Genomic DNA, 20,677 nt, shown 5'->3' on the forward strand with positions numbered 1-20,677 from the left:
ACATGGAAGTTAAATGACCTTATGCTGAATGACAGCTGGGTCAGAGATGAGATTAAGAAAGAAATCGCCAATTTTTTGGAACAAAACAACAATGAAGACACGAACTATCAGAACCTCTGGGACACCACAAAGGCAGTTCTAAGAGGGAAATTTATAGCACTGCAAGCCTTCCTCAAGAGAACAGAAAGAGAGGAAGTTAATAACTTAATGGGACATCTCAAGCAACTGGAAAAGGAAGAACACTCCAACCCCAAACCCAGTAGAAGAAAAGAAATAACCAAAATTAGAGCAGAATTAAATGAAATTGAAAACAAAAGAATAATACAACAGATCAATAAATCAAAAAGCTGGTTTTTCAAAAAGGTCAATAAAATAGATAAACCTTTGGCCAACCTAATCAGGAAAAAAAGAGTAAAATCTCTAATCTCATCAATCAGAAACAACAAAGATGAAATAACAACAGACTCCTCAGAAATCAAAAAAATCCTTAATGAATATTATAAGAAACTTTACTCTCAGAAATATGAAAATCTGAAGGAAATTGACCAATACTTGGAAGCACGTCACCTTCCAAGACTTAGCCAGAATCAAGTGGAAATGTTGAACAGGCCCATATCAAGTTCAGAAATAGCATCAACCATACAAAACCTCCCTAAAAAGAAAAGCCCGGGACCAGATGGTTTCACATCTGGATTCTACCAAACCTTTAAAGAGGAATTAGTACCTATATTACTCAACCTGTTCCAAAAGGCAGAAAAAGAAGGAAGACTATCCAACACGTTCTATGAAGCAAACATCATCCTGATCCCCAAACCAGGAAAAGACCCAACAAGAAAAGAAAATTATAGACCAATATCACTAATGAATATAGATGCAAAAATATTCAACAAGATCCTAACAAACAGAATCCAGCAACACATCAAACAAATTATACATCATGACCAAGTCGGCTTTATCCCAGGATCTCAAGGCTGGTTCAATATACGTAAATCTATAAATGTAATCCAGCACATAAACAAATTAAAAAACAAAGACCATATGATTCTCTCAATCAATGCAGAAAAAGCTTTTGATAATATCCAGCATCCCTTCATGATCAGAACACTTAAGAAAATCGGTATAGGAGGGACATTTCTTAAACTGATAGAGGCCATCTACAGCAAACCCACAGCCAATATCATATTGAATGGAGTTAAATTGGAATCATTTCCACTCAGATCAGGAACCAGACAAGGCTGCCCATTGTCTCCATTGCTTTTTAACATTGTATTGGAAGTTTTAGCCACTGCAATTAGGGAAGAAAAGGCGATCAAGGGTATCCATATAGGGTCAGAAGAGATCAAACTTTCGTTCTTCACGGATGATATGATAGTATATCTGGAAAACATTAGGGGCTCTACTACAAAACTTATAGAAGTGATCAAGGAATACAGCAGCGTCTCAGGTTACAAAATCAACATTCATAAATCGGTAGCCTTTATATATACCAACAACAGTCAAGTTGAAAAAACAGTTAAGGACTCTATCCCATTCACAGTAGTGCCAAAGAAGATGAAATATTTGGGAATTTATCTAACAAAGGACATGAAAGATCTCTATAAAGAGAACTGTGAAACTCTAAGAAAAGAAATAGCTGAAAATATTAACAAATGGAAAAACATACCATGCTCATGGCTGGGAAGAATCAATATTGTTAAAATGTCTATACTACCCAAAGCAATATATAATTTCAATACAATCCCTATTAAAGCTCCACTGTCATACTTTAAAGATCTTGAAAAAATAATACTTCATTTTATATGGAATCAGAAAAAGACTCAAATTGCCAAGACATTACTCAGAAATAAAAACAAAGCAGGAGGAATTACGCTACCAGACCTGAGACTATACTACAAATCAATAGTGATCAAAACAGCATGGTATTGGCACAAAAACAGAGAAGTAGATGTCTGGAACAGAATAGAGAACCAAGAGATGAACCCAGCTACTTACCGTTATTTAATCTTTGACAAGCCAATTAAAAACATTCAGTGGGGAAAAGATTCCCTATTTAACAAATGGTGCTGGGTGAACTGGCTGGCAACCTGTAGAAGACTGAAAGTGGACCCACACTTTTCACAATTAACTAAGATAGACTCTCACTGGATCAAAGATTTAAACTTAAGACATGAAACTATAAAAATGCTAGAGGAGAGTGCAGGGAAAACCCTTGAAGAAATCGGGATGGGCGAGTATTTTATGAGGAGGACCCCCCGGGCAATTGAAGCAGCTTCAAAAATACACTACTGGGATTTGATCAAACTAAAAAGCTTCTGCACAGCCAAGAACACAGTAAGTAAAACAAGCAAACAGCCCTCAGAATGGGAGAAGATATTTGCAGGTTATGTCTCCGACAAAGGTTTAATAACCAGAATCCACAGAGAACTCAAACACATTAGCAAGAATAGAACAAGGGATCCCATCGCAGGCTGGGCAAGGGATTTGAAGAGAAACTTCTCTGAAGAAGACAGGCGCAAGGCCTTCAGACATATGAAAAAATGCTCATCATCTTTGATCATCAGAGAATGCAAATCAAAACTACTTTGAGATACCATCTAACTCCAGTGAGACTAGCCTATATCACAAAATCCCAAGACCAGAGATGTTGGCGCGGATGTGGAGAAAAGGGAACACTTTTGCACTGCTGGTGGGAATGCAAATTAATACATTCCTTTTGGAAAGAGATATGGAGAACACTTAGAGATCTAAAAATAGATCTGCCATTCAATCCTGTAATCCCTCTACTGGGCATATATCCAGAAGACCAAAAATCACATCATAAGAAAGATATTTGTACCAGAATGTTTATTGTAGCTCAATTCACAATTGCTAAGTCATGGAAAAAGCCCAGGTGCCCATCGATCCACGAATTGATTAATAAATTGTGGTACATGTACACCATGGAATATTATGCAGCCTTAAAGAAAGATGGAGACTTTACCTCTTTCATGTTTACATGGATGGAGCTGGAACATATTCTTCTTAGTAAAGTATCTCAAGAATGGAAGAAAAAGTACCCAATGTAGTTAGCCCTACTATGAAACTAATTTAGGGTTTTCACATGAAAGCTATAACCCAGTTACAACCTAAGAATAGGGGGAAGAGGGAAAGGGAGGGGAGGGAGGGGGGAGGTGGGTAGAGGGAAGGGGATTGGTGGGATTACAGCAGCGGTGCATCTTACAAGGGTGTATGTGAAACTTGGTAAATGGTCTGTAAAGCTAGTGAATGATGCCCCATGATCATATCAATGTACACAGCTATGATTTAATAAAAAAAAATCTCTATTTGCATGTTTTCCCAATAAATGTAGATACTGAGGAAAACAACTACAGAAGGGCTAGCATCAAAACCATTTAAGGCTTAACAGTTCAAAATGCTGTTGTACATACATCACCTTGGAACAGAGCCGGTTTTACAATCCTTGCCTCCTCACAGCAGTTCACAAAGCCAATTAGGTATTAGCACAGGTATTCTCCAAGGGAGAGAACCTAAACACCATTTCTATGGCTATAGGAAGCTGCCTCCTATGGGCAGAACAAAACTGCAGGAGACATTATTTTTGGAATTTTGGCAGAAGGATTAAGTCTTTATGACTTTGCTGAACACAGTGACTGTAATTCAAGGGCACATTTCAGGAGCTATTACGGTGGCCAGTGGTCAGATGAAGAACCCAGGAGAGCTAACAGGAAGCCCTGAGCAACCGTGGCTGTCCCACCACTCATGTACCCAGTGCAACATCTGCCCTAAGAAACAGGGAGACAGCATATGGAGCATTCTGCACTTAGTAGGTGTGCACTATTTCTGGGTCTTATTCTTTTACATCCTAGTAAGAGGTAGATCAGAGTCCATGGACATGTATCAGAAAATCCTATGGCATTTGTCTAGCCAGAGGCTGTTACTCTGGGAAAGTGGCCAAGTTCCAACGCAGGTAATTGTATTCCATTTCCTAAATCTGCCCTGCTGTTTCACTTAGGTACAACCTTGATCATTTTCCTGCCTCTTTGGAAAAGTGGGAAGGGGTAGAAATTCATCTTGAACTCCTTAATATTGCTGACACAGAAGAAAAGGTAAATGTAAAATGATACGACAGTATTGACTACCTTAGTAATGAAAGAGATGATTGCTGTGCGTTAACTTGAGTGTTTGGTGAGCTTTAGAATACCAAATACAGATAGCAGAGAGCAAAGTCCCTTTAGATGGAATTAGACAACTATGTCAAAACCCTCATCAGATAACCACCACACAGGTCTTCTCTGAAACTACAGAGAGGAGCCTAATGATCTATTTAAATCCATGTAAGAAAAAGCTAAGGCATTCCTGCAAGTGTTTGTATTTCTAATATTGTAGACAGAACCATGCTGCCATTATCTGGGTAGGCGCCATCAGCAGAGATCCATGGAATGTATGAACCAGCCAGTTTCTCTGTAACGCTACAAAACCTAATAATAAAGCAGGCTGCCATCCCTCAGCTGGCCAAAAATTTAAAGTCTGACAATATCAATTTTGGGCAAAGATATAGGAAAAATAAAACTCTCACGCAGTGCTGGTGGGAATATAAACTAGTTCGGACACTTTTTGTAGCAATTTGGCAGCATCTAATAAAACTAAAAACTCCCTCCATCCTGGCAATTCAGCTTCTAAGAATATACTCCACTGAGGCTCTGGCACGTTGGTCCGGAAGAGGCATCCACAGATGCTCCTGCAGCCATGTTCTCATAGAGGAAAACTAGGGGATACACTACATGTTCATAAAAAAATTTTTTAAATGTAGTTTATTCATATGATAGAATATGATGGAATGACCTAAAAAAAGTAATACCAAGTGGGGGATAAAACCCAAGAATATAAAGGCAGACAGTTTGACACCATTCATTAGAACTTACAAAAGGCAAACCTTCCTTTTCTTCCTTTATGAATACACAGTGATCTTGGGGAACACAGCACACGTGAACACACAGGCATTTGCAGTGTGACTGCTTAGTATTTTATGATTCTTGGTAAAAATCAAGGGCTAACTCCCATGACAGAGCAAAAAAGCCAGTCCCTTGTTCCCTAGATCATGCCTAAGGCTGGCAGGGAATGAGCACTGGATCTAGCTGTCCACCCCGACGATCCCACCTGGGGCTTTGCACCTCAAACTGAAGACATGAAGGCCCAGAGTCGGTGACAAATGTCTAGTTAGGGAAAGGGTTACCTCCCAGGGGAAGGGGGACAGAGGCGCAGCACCAGTCCCCGTATCCTCACGGCTACCCCCGCTGCAGGAGCAGTCTCTATGGTCTGCCTGCAGAACCTCACTTTGGGCACCTGCTCCTTATCTGAGCCTAGAGCACCAGAATTCTCAGGGATTCTATTTGTCATCCAATTCTCTTTCAATAGAATGCCTTTTCTGCTTAAAGCAGCTACAGTCTGCAGCGGCTGCTGCTGTGTGTGGACTAGAAATCGCGCAGATGGAGGTGCGACGACTCGCTTACCGCTATGGGGGCTCCTGGCTGGAGTGAAGGAACAGGGCTAGCAATCTGCACTATTTCATTTAGGTTTGCAAACACACATGGCAAATTGTTGAGAATTGTTCATACTGGATGTTAAATAAATGTGCGTTTGTCTATCACCCATTGTACTTTTTAAAAGTACTAATTTCTAAAAGATAAAGAGGAGGCCGTTTCTGGGCTCCCCAAGTAGTTTATAATATAAGATACCTACATTATATTTGGTCTTATATTTGACAGATTCTGGGCCTGTTTGGGGCTATCCTATTTGAAATTATGTGATAACCACACACTGGACTTAGGAACAAAAGCACAGATTCTCAGTATTTTTTTTTCTTTCTTTCTTTTTTTTTTTTTTTGTAGAGACAGAGTCTCACTGTACCGCCCTCGGGTAGAGTGCCAAGGCGTCACACGGCTCACAGCAACCTCTTAACTCTTGGGCTTACGCGATTCTCTTGCCTCAGCCTCCCGAGCAGCTGGGACTACAGGTGCCCGCCACAACACCCGGCTATTTTTTGGTTGCAATTTGGCCGGGGCTGGGTTTGAACCCGCCACCCTCGGCATATGGGGCTGGCACCCTACTCACTGAGCCACAGGCGCCGCCCAGATTCTCAATATTTAACCCTGTGCTACTATTGAAAAGGGAATCCAAAAATCATGGCAGTAAATAAACAACTCTGTGCAAGGATGTTCAAGCATGCCAAGGAATTCCTTTGTTCCTTTTTCCCGATTACCATTTTAAGACATTTAGACACATACAAACCACGACATTTACACATGAAACAACATGCTTTTGGATTTCTGGGCTAGCAAACCAACACGTGGAGATTTGTTGGGGAACTGTCTTGGCAGGATGACTTTCCCCAGGTTTTAGTCCCTTCTCTTCCTCTTTCATATAAATATGTCCCCAATGATATACCCAGACATTTACAAGTAGAGACGACTTACTACATGGATGTCCTAACACCTTCACTTCATCTATAGCGAGGTAGCCTTGGTGTCCAGAAGTTATCACTTCAAAAATCACCTGGAAAATTGAGAAAGATTTACATTATTTACTCATTCTGTCAGACTTTTAGCAATAAACTCCTCCATATAAAACACACAGTTTGATTCACTTGTTCATTCCTTCCTCCGCCTATCATCTGCTAGTGAGTGGTCCAAGTTCTAGACTAGACTACTAGAAGGACTTTCCACCCCGAGGTGAGATCTGAGCCAATAGCCTAAGGGTGAGAATGAGTGACAATGAGAACAGGGTGATGCTAATTCCAGGGTGTGTATGAGGGTCCCAAGGTGGACGGCCACGGCAGGAACAGAACTGGGACCTGAGACTGCAGGGGCTGGGTTACAAAGGACTCTGCCTGCAGGGAGGAGACGCCTGGAAAGATGCTGTATTAACAACACAGAGAAGAAACTGCACTAACCGAAAGTCAGACCCCAGAGGTGCCAATTAAAGAGAGTAGGATATAGAAACTTCCACAGTGCTGAAATCAAGAGGGTGTTAGCAATTCCTTTATCACTGGAGAAGTGAGACAGGTGGAAAATGTCAATATAGCTTGAGGTTCTAAGAATGATGGACTTTTTTGAGATAAGGGAGCCACTTTGTAGAATTGAGCCACTTTGAGGCTCAAAGAGCAAGAAGAGCTGGTCTAAGAGGGTAATCAGTTTTCTTAACTTGATTAGTTGCCTAAAAGTGACAGCTGTCAAGCTATTGTTTTAAAGATCCATATGAACATTATTTTAACTTCCATTTATATATAGAAAGAAACTATATGACCAGATGGACTGACTCACAACAGAACAGGAAGACCGTAAGTCTTCAAACACAACCCAACTGCACTATTGGAGATTTATGTCAGAGCAATGAAAACTTTCATTCATATAAAACCTGTACATCAATGTTTACGGAAGCTTAATTCATAACAGCCAAACCAATGGAAACAGCTCAGATGTCCTTCAACTGGTAAAGCTTTAAACAGACTGTATTTCACCCTTACCATGGAACACTACTCAGCAATAAAAAGCACCTAACTCATGTAGTCCCAGCTACTTTGGAGGCTGAGGCGAGAGAATCGCTTAAGCCTATGAATTTGAGGTTGCTGTGATCTGTGATGCCAGAGCACTCTACCGAGGGTGACAGAGTGAGACTCTGTCTCAAGAAAAAAAAAAAAAAGCACCCAACTATTGATATACCCAACAACGGTGACTAAGTGAGACACTGCCTCAAAAAAAAGAAAAAGCACCCAACTATTGATATACCCAATTTGAGTGAAGCCCCAGAGAATTACACTGAGTGAAAAAAGCCAATCCCCCCAAATTACATACCCTATGAATCCACTTATGTAACATCACAGAACATTTATATCCATTTTGTGACATTTTGTAATGCCAAGATTTTAGAAATGGGGGGCAGATTAGTGGTTGCCAAGGGTTGGGAACGAAGGAAGATGGGTTTGTTTACAAACAGACAACCTCCACAATCCTTGTGTGGTTGGAAGCGCTGAGCGTTTTCACTGTGGTGGTGGATACACAAACCTACTCAGGTGACAAAACCGCACCCAACTAAAGACACACGTACACACAAGTACAGCAAGCTCTGCAGATTGTAGCAATGTCAACATCCTGGTTGTGATATTATGCTACAGTTTTGTAAAATGTCACCACTTGGAGAAACTCAGTAATGTGCACACAGGAACATCCCTATTATTCTTTACTACTGTGTGTGACTGCATACATTTTTCCATAAAATTTCCTATTTATAAAAGTAATTATCAATTTACCATTTACTGAGCACATGTTATATGTACGATAAAGATATTATTCTGTCTTATTTATCAGTTCATGCAAAAATTCCCCAAGAATATCATGTTTCAAAACATGAAAAGCTTTAAAGTAAATGTTGAAAAAAAGTCAATGATGTCTACCGTAGATATAATCTTTAAACACAATCATTTTGACTCCAAATATGTACTCCTCACTTCTCCACAGTGCCAGAGCAGAAACGTCACTCTTAGGACAGATTTCCTGTCTTTGGAGGAAGCAGTCAGCAGAGCCCCACGTGGAAGAAACTCAGGGGGCTCCTAGACTACAGGCACAAGAAGTCATTCGGGGGACCCCTTGGCTAGGCTAGACACCATGGAGCCGTAATACCATTGCAGTAAAATATAACACACACCGGGGGATGGTGGGGGGGAAGAGGCTCAGCCTAAAAACAGATGTGACATTGAACTGTGTTTTCTTCATAAGCTTAATACATTATTATTCACGAGAGAAAGGAAGAAGTGCACGGATATTCTTTGAATGGGCTTTATCTCTCTACTACTAACGTCTATCAGAGGACAACAGACAGCACGAAAGGACAATGGAAATTGGGAGCAAGTATAGGGTGAGGGTCACCGGCTGCCTTGTGGGAAGCACCCACAGTAGGCGCCTCAGGAACCTGCTGTCGGCTCTGACCCAACAGGTCCTGCAAGGACAGTCGTTGATGGCTGCCAGTGCCACTGCCACCAGCTACCCAAGAGTACCATTGTTGTGGTCATAAAAACGTATTTTGAAAGCCCAACCCAGAAATGTCCATCAGCCCTTCCTCCCTTCCCTCTGCCTTCCCTGTCTTCCTTCCTCTGCTCTCCGTCTCCCTCCTCCCTCTTATTCACGCCTCCATTCAACTCTACGCTCTTCTCTACTCATCCCCGCTCTTCCAGGCACTGTGCCAAGCACCTGAAACAGGGTCCTCGCCATGAAGATGAAGGGCCCTTTCCTCCTCAAAACTGCCCCTCTTCTTATAGAAACTATATTTTACCTGATCAACCAAAAGGGCTAAACTTATCCTCTGAAGGGATTCCTGATCAACCAAAAGGGCTAAACTTATCCTCTGAAGGTCAGACAAAATAAGCTTATATGTATACATGTCAATTGAATTCATAATATTTTATTTAAACTAATAGAGGGCCAGGGCCCTATGAAACAAAAGGAAAGTGAAAGGAAGGGGGCCAAGAAAATTATAGCCCTCGGAAAACCACCTCAACTTCTTTGAATCTGATTTTTCATCTGTCATGTCAAAGAATGGAAGACCCTCAGGGGTTTTACACTAAAAAATCCTGAGTCCTTTAATCAAAATATGAGGTCTGAAAAAAAGTTTTATAAACTTTAACCTTTAGAGAAAAAATAAGGAACATGAACGATGAAAGAACAGAACAAGACAAAGTCGATGACCGTTTCCAGCAATAAGAACTTCCCAGGAAAGAAATGTGGTCCTTGGGGGTGCCTGTGGCTCAGTGGGTGGGGCACCGGCCCCATATACTGAGGGTGGCAGGTTCAAGCCCAGCCCCGGCCAAAATGCAACGAAAAACAGCCGGGCGTTGTGGTGGGTGCCTGTCGTCCCAGCTATTGGGGAGGCTGAGGCAAGAGAATCACCTAAGCCCAGGAAGTTGCTGTGAGCTGCGTGATGTCACAGCATTCTATTGAGGGCGATAAAGTGAGACTCTGTCTCTACAAAATAAAAAAAAAAAAAAGGAAAGAAATGTGGTCCTTCTCTGCCACAGAACCACACTTCCTCTTCACCAGACGCACCAGGATGCTGGGACACAACAGGACCTTCAATGCTCAGCTTCAGTCTGCTAGAAGAAGCTACGGATGACCCGGCCAACACTGACCCTTTTGTCCCTACAAGGCGAGGGCCAAGAGACTTAGCAGCAGGCCAGGGCACTGCAAATACCCCAGCAAGAAGCCTCAACAGAAGAATTAAACTCACGCTTTTTCCTGCAGCTTTATTTTCTCCCCTCAGTCTTTTATTCCAACTAGAAAATCAAGAGGCAAAAAAGACAGAATCTAATCATAAATACACTCAAAGGACAACGGCCTGCCGCTTCCAGTTAATTAGAACGTAAACCTCTCAATACTTGACAGGTTCCAGCACTGACTTACACAGACCTACCTGCAGAGTCAAAAAAAGGAAACATTCTTTGTGGATAGGCTCACGGGTGCACAACTACACAATTAATGCATAATTATGTAAATAAAAGTTTCTTACGTCACACAGTTAGGTGTTTATATATAAGAAGGCAAATCATGTGTTATAAGATTGAAGCAATAACTTTAACATTTCTTTAAAAATTGAAGGAAGTTTTTCAAAAAAACACTTTCTAGCTCTTAATAAACTCCTAAGGGCCTCATAAGCATATGTTTTATTAGGCGCTTTATCAAGTTTACAATTCAGTTTATAACAATTTCACTACATTCCAATTACAAAGTAGCTATGATTTGTACTTTAAAGTTTCCCATTTTGAAATAAATATCATTAAATGACAATGTCTGAATTTAGATGCTGTAGAGCATTCTTAGACTGACTGTTAACCTAAAATACTTGACCACTGGGAATTGTTTTCTTTTATAACAAACAAGAGGGTTATTAAAACATGCAGCTCATCTTAACCCTGTTTCTTTTCATTATTATTATTATTTTTTTGAGATAGAGTCTCACTCTGTCACTCTAGTAGAGTGCCATGGTGTCATCACACCTCACAGCAACCTCCACCTCTGGAGCTCAAGCAATCCTCTTGCCTCATCTTCCTCAGGAGCTGGGGCGACACGCAGCCACCACAACCTCTGCCTCCTTTTTCTGTTTTCAGTAGAGATGGGATCTTACTCTAGCTCAGGCTGTTCTCAAATTCCTGAGCCCAAGTGATCCTCCTGTGTCAACCTCCCAGAGTGTTGGGATTTACAGGCACGAGCCACCGTCACCTGGCCCATAACCTGGTTTCTTTTTTATTTTCTCTCAGGTTAATGTGAGGGCACAAACAGCTAGGTTACAATATTTGTATCTGTTAGGTACAGTCTCTCTTGTAGTTGTGTCCTGTACCTGTAACCTGATTTCTTAAAAACACATTTTGGAATCCCATTAAAGATTTCATTGTCATGAATTCATGCTGTCTGCCAAATTTTCTATTTTCTCCTCCTTTTAAGCCAGTGCCCTTACGAGGAAGGCTTCAGAAGGAAAGTTAATATTCTGCCTCTATTTGTCAAATAAAGAACGACTCTATTGAAAGTACAGGTATTGTTCTAGTGAAGCATAAAAAGAGTGTGCAGAACCCAGTGGAAATCACAGGAACATTGGAAAACACCAGGATCCAAGTCCAAAACTGAGGTCAGAGGAAAAAGTAATCTAACAGCAACAATGGTAACAATGGAACAAGAAGACAGAAAGGTGTGAAAAATTAATTTGGGGATGTGCCATGTTCATTTTGTATTAAACAGAACACAATATATTGAAAATCTTCTGTATTAGATGTAAGGCTTGAGGGTCTTTAGGGTCCACACACTAAGTCTTTTTAAAAAAATAATAATTCAGTAATGAAAAAAACATTTACTGCAAAAACCACCTCATGTTTCTGGGCTGACCAGAAGTGGTGAAAGGGGAAAGGAGCTTGGGAAACTGTGTGTGGAAATTTTCCTATGTGTAGGTTTCCATGTCTCATGAGGTGGTTTTTGCAGCATTAGTCAGCCATCTCCTCACGTTGCTTTCGAATAAACTGCTTGTTCTTCCACAAAAAAAAAAAAAGAAAAAAAGAAAAAAACATTTACTTATCGGTATACTTTCATGTCCCAGGTATCTTGTGTGTACATCATCTAATGATGCCTGGTAGATCGTGTTAACTCTCTTTCAGGGTTCACTACAATGACTTTTCTGAGGTTCCACAAGTAGTTACAGATTTGGGGTATAATTTTAGTTCTATTTGACTTCCTCATTTTGCCTTAACTATCAAGTATGAGAGAGAATATATTTAGGAGATATACACACACATAAAATACACAACCATGCGTATGTACATAAACTATCTGTGCTCTGATGCACTGATATACGTTACAAAATTTTTACTTCCAGATTTAAGTAAAGGGTGTAGTAATCACCTATCTGACCTAGAAACACAGATGCAAGGAAGAGTGACAGGATGCAGTTTTAGCAACATCAAGTTCAAGGCAAGAGTAGACGAACAAAAGCTCACGGGCAAAACTTTCCTATCTCCTGTTTATGTGTTGCTCACAAGCTGAAGATGTTGTTTATAGTTCTCTTCAGTAGCAAACAATCAAAGAAGAATAATGTTTTGTGATGCATAAGAATTATACAAAATTCAATTGTCAACGCCTATCAATAAAGTTTTATCGGAACACAGCCATGCTCATTTGTTTACACATTGCTATGGCTACTTTTCTGCACCACCACCAGAACTAAGTAATTGCCACACAGAGCATCTGGCCTATAAAGCATGAAATATTTACTCTCTAACCTCCTGTTTTTACAGAAAACTTTCTTGTTTGGCTCACCAACACACTGTCATTACTCCGGTTAACAAGAAAGCATGTGTCAAAAGCAGCATTTTATCACGACCAAATACAATATGGCTCGCGCTCCCTGTGAGAGCCTCACCCTCCAGCAGTGGCAACAAGAGGTCCCTGTCCCTGGCTTGACTTGTTTTCAATTATACTACATGGGTAGTATTTTAAATACCCCCTAAGCTTATAATATTATTACCAATTTTTTTAATAATACATAATTGTAATGTACCAAAACAAACCCATAAAATACTCATTGTTTTGTAGACCCTAGAACATTATGCAAAATATGATGAAATACCAATTTACTTACAAGTCAGGTCTTCTATAAAGACATTGCACTACTGAGAATTTTTAATACTGAGAATTTGTAATACTTTAATATTAAAATCTGACCCTCAGATCTTATCTGACCTTTTATATTTTTGTTGTTGTTAGATTTGGATTACATGTTTTATTTATTTTCACCAAAACAAACATTTTATTTTTAAATGCCTTTGCCCTCTAGCCCAACCTAAATTGTGATTCTTGAAGAGCTGTAGATCTGTATAACAAAATCACAGAGCCATCATTTCTTATTTCTGGAATAATTTTGTCACAACATAGAACTTCACTTTAAGTCACTTTTTTGGGGGGTGGGGGGACTGACTTAATAGAAAGTTGAGGCAACCCTCCTTAATCACAGATCCTGTCTTTGTGAATTTGCCTACTCCTTAAAATGTATTTGTAACTCCCAAATCAATACTTGCAAAGCTGTCATGGTCATTCGAGACTTGCACAGAGCAGCAAAAACTTTGAGTTGCTCAAGGCACAGGTTCCCAGCTGAGGTCAAACAAGGCAATGCTCTGTTTTCATGTTTCAACCTTCACATTAGACAAAAGAACCCTTTATTGTGGTCTATTTAGTGGCATGTTTTTCACATATTTGTGCTTTTTATTGGTGATGTTTCTTTGTAAAATTTCCCCAAGTGTAGTGCTTAAGTCTAGTGCCGTGAGTGCAACAAGGCTGCAAAGAGACTTCAAGAGAAAATACAAGGGTTGGACAAGCTCCCTCCGAGCGTGAATCTCAGCGCTGCCAGCCATGGGTTCAATGTCAAGGAGTCAACAACATAAATGACATGAGGCAAGGTCAGATGCTGATCAGATGCTGATCAAAAACACTGTGACCAGAGGAACCTAAACTCTTATTTCCCATAGAAGTGACCATCCAGCATTCACTGATTCAGCGTTCTCTGCGACTTCATAGAACATAACTATAGCAAATCAACTCTATTATTAGCATGTTTGGTTCACTCTGAGTCCCCATTTGTATCAAAGTATTGTGTTGCTGATGGCTCCCAGATATTACCTACAGCCATGGGATATAAGAAAATATAGAATAGGGTGGCGCCTGTGGCTCAAGGAGTAGGGCGCCGGTCCCATAGGCCGGAGGTGGTGGGTTCAAACCCAGGCCCGGCCAAAAAATCACAAAAAAAAAAAAAAAAAAGGAAAGAAAATATAGAATGGAGAGAATCAGTAGTCACATCCTTCATAGCTAGTAACATCAGCTAGTAACATCCTTCATAGCAAATAACTGAAAATCAACTCTATTATTAGCGTGTTTGGTTCACTCTGAGTCCCCATTTGTATCAAAGTATTGCGTTGCTGATGGCTCCCAGATATTACCTACAGCCATGGGATATAAGAAAATACAGAATAGAATCAATAGTCATTCAATCCCTTGACTAGTAACATCTCAGGGCACAAGATGTTGTATCCCTACAGGTCTTGAAGACTCCGGGAGAAGCCATTTGCTCTTAGACAGGAACCCAGACAAAGGACTGACTGTGCTCTCATTTGCTCATAAAAAGCCATCCTGGATGCTAGACAGTGAGAGATCTGACATCAGGCTATCCTTTAGACACCTGCCAAACAGAAGGGGAAGCATTTCAGCATCACAGCATCCCTGATCCTCCCTGCTTCAGTGAAGAGCAAAATTCGCTTTCTACGCTGCCACTTTTCCTTGCTATTTGTGAGCAAAGAAAAGGGATTTGCTGACCAACACAGACACTCACCAGGGAAAATGTGCTGGTAGATATCATGAGTCAATTCCCCAGAACAAAGGGGATTAGATGGTACATGTCTGTCCTCCTACAAGTTACCTACTTGATAGATTCTTCTGGTTTTGATTTAAATAAAAAGCAAAGTTGGGTTCTACCATTTTGCAAAAACTTTCTTGTTTTTGTCAAATGAGTTAAATAAAAAATAAAAACATACAGTAGAAGAAAAGTCTCTGTACTATTAAAGAGCCAAAGCGGAGCCACAAAATAAGTCACATTGAGAAATTAGGAGTAAAATATTCCAGAGTTTGTTTATATAGACAAGTTATCAGAAAATAAAATCCTACTTTTATTTTATTATTTATATATATGGTATATATATATTTAAATCATAGCTGTACACATTAATGCATTTATGGGGTACAATGCGCTGATTTTATATACAATTTGGAATCCTTACATTAAACTGCTTAACATAGCCTTAAAATCTTACTTTTAAAAAGGTAATGACTCTGAAAGGACAGCAAAATATGTAATGGAGCTAATTATTAGAGCTTAATAATTCTCAAATGACTTCCTGTTTTTCCTACCAATAAACATGACTACCCTCACTTTTGCCCATATACTGATTCTATAAAACAGAATGTGGACCAAAACAAAGGTAGAGGGGAAAACACAGCTTTGAAGTTCAAAGAGACAGGCTGGCATGTCAATAGGAGAAGACGAGCTTACCCTTGATCCTCAAATAGTAAGTTAAGAATGAAATTTAGAGAGGTGGTAAGATTTAAAAAAAAATAAAAGTATGATTTTGGAGAATAAAAGAGCATCACACAAATTGTTCCACTACCTAACACAGCTCTAAGTCCATGTTAAAGTGACAACCTAGTGTGTCCTCAGTGGTTTCTCAAAACATATTGTTTGTCTTTTTAAACACAAAATGCAGAGTTTAGGGAAACTGCTAAGACCAGCTTTCCTGCCTGAAACAGCAGGAAATTCCTTATGTTGTCTAGAGCCATGAAGCAATTGATTGTCCTGCACTTAGAATAAGGGCCATAGTCAAGAATTAGTACCAACTGAATTAGTATCTCCCAAGTGTACTTCAAGGAAGACTAAATTCAAGAACTACTACGCAAAAACTGATGCCCAGACTCCAACGGAGCACCCACACTTGCCATGTTTCCATCCTGGAGATTCAAAAACATACTTAGGCTCCGAAAAGGCCTGCAGAACTGAATCTGTTTGACTTTGTCTAAATCAGGGCTCCTTCCTGTTTGTTCAAGTAATGCCTCCTGGGTTTGTGGGACACAATCTGGAAAACACCCACTGATGCAGCTCTGAAATACCATCTCTGAGCAGCAAAGGCATGTGAGCCTGCTGTCACTTAGCTGTGGCTTTACGTGGCTTCCTAGTAAAGGGAGAAGACTGGACCCAAACACTGCAGAGAAACAGGTGCTGAGGCAGCAGTGCAGGGAACGAAGGCTGTAGTAAAAGGGAAGAGATGAGCAAGATCAAGTCACTCTTATTCCCTTATCTCCTCATCTACAAGAAAGAGGTGAGATCCACTAAGAATAAATACCGGTTTGCCTCCCCACCTCCCAAAGTACAAGCTCCTCTGTGTCACTGACACACAAAGAATTCAGAGCAGGGCCCTGCTGGAATCCACCCATCATAGCTCCCAGGACTCCTCAGCGTGTCTAAGGAATTTGTTTTAAAGAGGCCCCATCCACCATCCCCATCCTCACCCTTCACATGGAGAGGCCCAGGCTACCTGTGCATTCTTTTATTGCCAAAGTAAACATTTATATTAAAGACCACTCCCTCCATGGCCTCTGGCTGGACTCTGAATCTCTGAATCACTGTCTTCCAAAAGCAGGGGAAAAGGCTGGGCAGGTGAGATTCCAGAGTCTTCTGTGGGTGCATGAGCGGGTAGAGCCCAGAGAAATCGATCCTGGCTCCTGTGGGTGCATGTGCCAGTAGAGCCCAGAGTAATCGATCCTGGCTCCTGTGGGTGCATGTGCCAGTAGAGCCCAGAGTAATCGATCCTGGCTCCTGTGGGTGCATGTGCCAGTAGAGCCCAGAGTAATCGATCCTGGCTCCTGTGGGTGCATGAGCGGGTAGAGCCCAGAGAAATCGATCCTGGCTCCTGTGGGTGCATGTGCCAGTAAAGCCCAGAGTAATCGATCCTGGCTCCTTTGCTTCAGGGGTATAGGACAGGAGAGAGGAAAGAAGAGGGGGAGACAGAATCAAAGCCAAGTTCTTTTTTGTTTTTGTTTTTTCATCACAATAAAGCAAGAGGGTGAGTTTGAAAGGAAAATATTATTCTTCAAACGGCAGGAAGTCAATGTCTAAATCAAAGGCAGCAGGTGCCCTGAGGAGGGCAGGGGGTCTGTGCTTCCCTGCTGTTCCAAACCACAGAAGGGCAGGACTAAGTAGCAGCAATTAGGACAAATATTAATTAAGAAACTAAATGTCTGTTAATCACCAAATACTTGACAATTTATGTTTTAATGAACATCAATTAACCTGCAGTTAGCTATATCCCATGCAGGTTACTGTTGTGAAGTGTACCTGTAACACCAGTCTACCATAAATCGTAAAAGCTACATAAAAGGACTAGTGGCAAGAACACTTCACTAAGGAACTTCTCAAAACTGCAGGAATTTCTAAAGAAGAATGTTAACGCCAAGGGAAAGACTATGAAGAGAGGAGATGTGCAAGACGACCTACTATGTTTACCAAAAGTCAGGACAGTTGCTCTAGTCTGACTGAATCTCCAACTGCAAAGCTCTGATTCTGACCAACATAAAATATGCCTCCATATTTTGCAGCCAAAACTAAGTGAGATGGAACATTCTTGACAAAGGCCCAGGAGGTAACGGGAAACAGGGACCTACAGAGCCCCACACAGCACGCTTATTGCTAAAGACATCATCAAACAAGTGCAGGGCAGGTGAATGCTGTGCCCCCTCACCCTGCACCTCTGTGTGACAGCAGTTCTGGGATGTTCTGAAAGAAAGGAACTCACTTTACTTTGTCTTAGCCAATGTTACACAAAAGGATTTGTTCTTGAAACTCTTTTTCATTTAACACCTTTTGACATTCCGCTAACCACATTTAGGACTGTAAGTTAGCAGGAACAAAGCACTCAGCTGGCTCCCTTTATACTGTCCTCCATAAATCTTCATAATCTTAACGGTGGCTAAACAAACCGCCACCATCTAGAGAGACCAGCACGTCCCAAATGCACTTTTCCTTCCATTTCACACCCCATGCAGTCCTTACATGCAGCCCCATAATTAGGAAAGTGAGGCTTATAAAGGGCTTGGACAGTAAGATCAGGCAGAGTCGGGAATACACAGTGTGACTCAGGAAAGTGAGGCCCGTGACATTCAGATTATGTGCCCAAGCTTGTAAGCAGGCAGGGCTGATACGCAAATCCAGTTCTTTCTCAACCAAAGTGTATGTTCTTTGATGCTATTTTCAAGCAATTTATAATAAGAAATTCCTTTAAAAGAGTTCATTTATTGATCTTAAGTTACATCAAAAGTACTTACTAGTATAAAAACTACCTTATAGAAAAGTATTATCATATGCTAATGTTTCCAGTATACGTTGAGCTTACTTTTTAGATCTCTATAATGTATCTTGTGACCTAAGTAATAGTATAGAGGTGATGTCTAGGGGAAGCTGACACTTGTGCCCTGCAGGACGGTTTCTCAAGGCCACCACCCCCTTTAGATACCCATGTCCCTTGACCTTGTCTTCACCTTTCAGGCCCAGGAACAGCCTATCTGTATCCTAAGAATATACCATTTGGATATTGATTTTTAGGTACCATGTTCAAAAAAGACAATAATATATATACATGCATGTGTGAACACGTAATACCAGAAAAATATTTTTTTATATTTTCAAACTAAAAAAATAATAATCACAAACTGGAGTCACATCTTCCAGCCAGTACAGAACTCCTTGTAAAGTAATCTGTATGGGAAATCACATCAAAAGTGGACGGGCTTTTATGTAATTCCGATTCCTGAGAGCATCAGGATACAACACCATCTCCTTGGCGAGCATGTGCTGCCCCATGGGCAGGGGGCTGCACCTGCAGCCCAAGGAAACCATGCCCCTGGCAGAACCTGCCAACTTACAGTTCTGGCATTTTTGTGTTTTTTAATGACCATCTCCAGTTATGCTAACGCCTTAGGGAAGAGTAGAAGTAGGATGTGGTAGGTGTTTTCCTGTTATTTCACATCTATTAACACAACTTGTCCTTTTCATCCCAACTGGGAAACATCTTTCAGGTTTTATATGGTGATTTTATGTGTTTGGGACTCTTCCTGCTGACATCCCTCTTATAGCATCTACAAGGTGCCCTTTACTCAAGACCTTATGTAGCTAGTAGGATGATGACTTCAGTGCGTTTACTGCCCAGCAGATAAAGGGGATGGAAGAGGGGAGGGAAAACCCCCTAACTCTGCCCTTACAATTTCAAAGGCTAATGTTTGGCTGCAGTGCGTAGGAATCACACGAACAACTGGTTTTTCAGTAGATCTATGCCCTTTACAGATGTTGATCAGCAGGTTCTTAAAAACTTAGCAAGACGGAATTAAAGAATCTCTACACATCCATCTTTAAATTCAAAATATGAGGCTGTGCCTAATGAATCAATAAGTACTATGATCTGACTGTTTGTGGGTCCCCCAAAATTCATATTGAAACCCTAATCCTCCCCAATATCAGGATGTTAGGAGGTGGGGCATTTGAGAGGTGATAAGGCCATAAGGGATGGAGCCCTTGTGATAAGATCAGTGCCCGTAATAACTGGGGCATTGTGGCAGGTGCTTGTAATCCCAGCTATTTGGGAGGCTGAGGCAAGAGAATCGCTTAAGCCCAAGAGTTTGAGGTTGCTGTGAGCTGTGACGCCACCACAGCTTAAGACTCTGTCTCAAAAAAACCCAAACAGATTATTAGTGCCCTTATAAGAAAAGCAGCAGCATGCCTTCACCACCACCCCACTCCACACTGCCCCACCCTCCGCCATGTGAGGTGATGGTCATAAGCAAACCCGGAAAAGAACTTTTACCAGAATCCAACTATGCAGGCAACCCCATCTCAGACTTCCCAAACTCCAAAAGTATGAGAAATAAGTGTTATTTCTGCTATTTAAGCCTACGTTTAAATAGGTTTAAAACCTATTTAGTAAGGTCTAAGGTAGATATTTCCTTCTATTTCACGTCTATTAAATAGGTAAATAGATTTAAATAAATAGGTAAATACCTATTTATCTAAGTCTATGGTATTATGTTACTATAGCGCAGCAGACTAAAACACAAATGAAGGAATAAAATTTAAAGTAAATAAAAAAGCTTTGGAAGTACAGCTTTGATTTAATTTTGGTAAATCACAGTGGAAAGTAAAGGGGGGCTTAAGGGTTAGGACAGAGGTTGACAACTGGGATGGTAAAAATTTTATCAAAGGTGCTCAAGAAAGTAAGACTTGATTAAGAATGACAATGGTCCTATATAGAGGACCATCCTACTTTCTGTGTAGTTTGGTAATTCCTTTTTGAAGTCTGATCTCCCAAGACTGTTTATAAAGCAAAACATTCTTCTCAGGCCCCTAACTCTCTGAGCTAGGTATATACTTGGAAAACAGAAATTCCAGATCTGACGGTAGCCAGTTTTGTGCTAAACCAGTGCCTTGTGACTCTAGAAGCTGTGAAGAGTCTCACGAAAGCTCACTCTGGAGATTCTGATTGAGCATTGCTAAGGCCCAAGAGCAG

At 40.8% G+C, this 20,677-nt stretch overlaps 1 protein-coding gene across 5 annotated transcripts in view; it reads right to left on the minus strand.

The window, feature by feature from the left end:
* The window catches only part of PTPRM (protein tyrosine phosphatase receptor type M), an 810,424-nt gene that overhangs the window by 499,606 nt on the left and 290,141 nt on the right, over positions 1-20,677 (minus strand). For all 5 annotated transcript variants that reach the window (XM_053571260.1, XM_053571259.1, XM_053571258.1 and 2 more), the window contains exon 4: positions 6,474-6,552. In XM_053571260.1, coding sequence (XP_053427235.1) covers positions 6,474-6,552 — 79 coding nt within the window. The remainder of the gene's footprint in view (positions 1-6,473; positions 6,553-20,677) is intronic.

This window comes from Nycticebus coucang, chromosome 19 (genome assembly GCF_027406575.1).
Source record: "Nycticebus coucang isolate mNycCou1 chromosome 19, mNycCou1.pri, whole genome shotgun sequence".
Taxonomy (NCBI): Eukaryota; Metazoa; Chordata; class Mammalia; order Primates; family Lorisidae; genus Nycticebus; species Nycticebus coucang.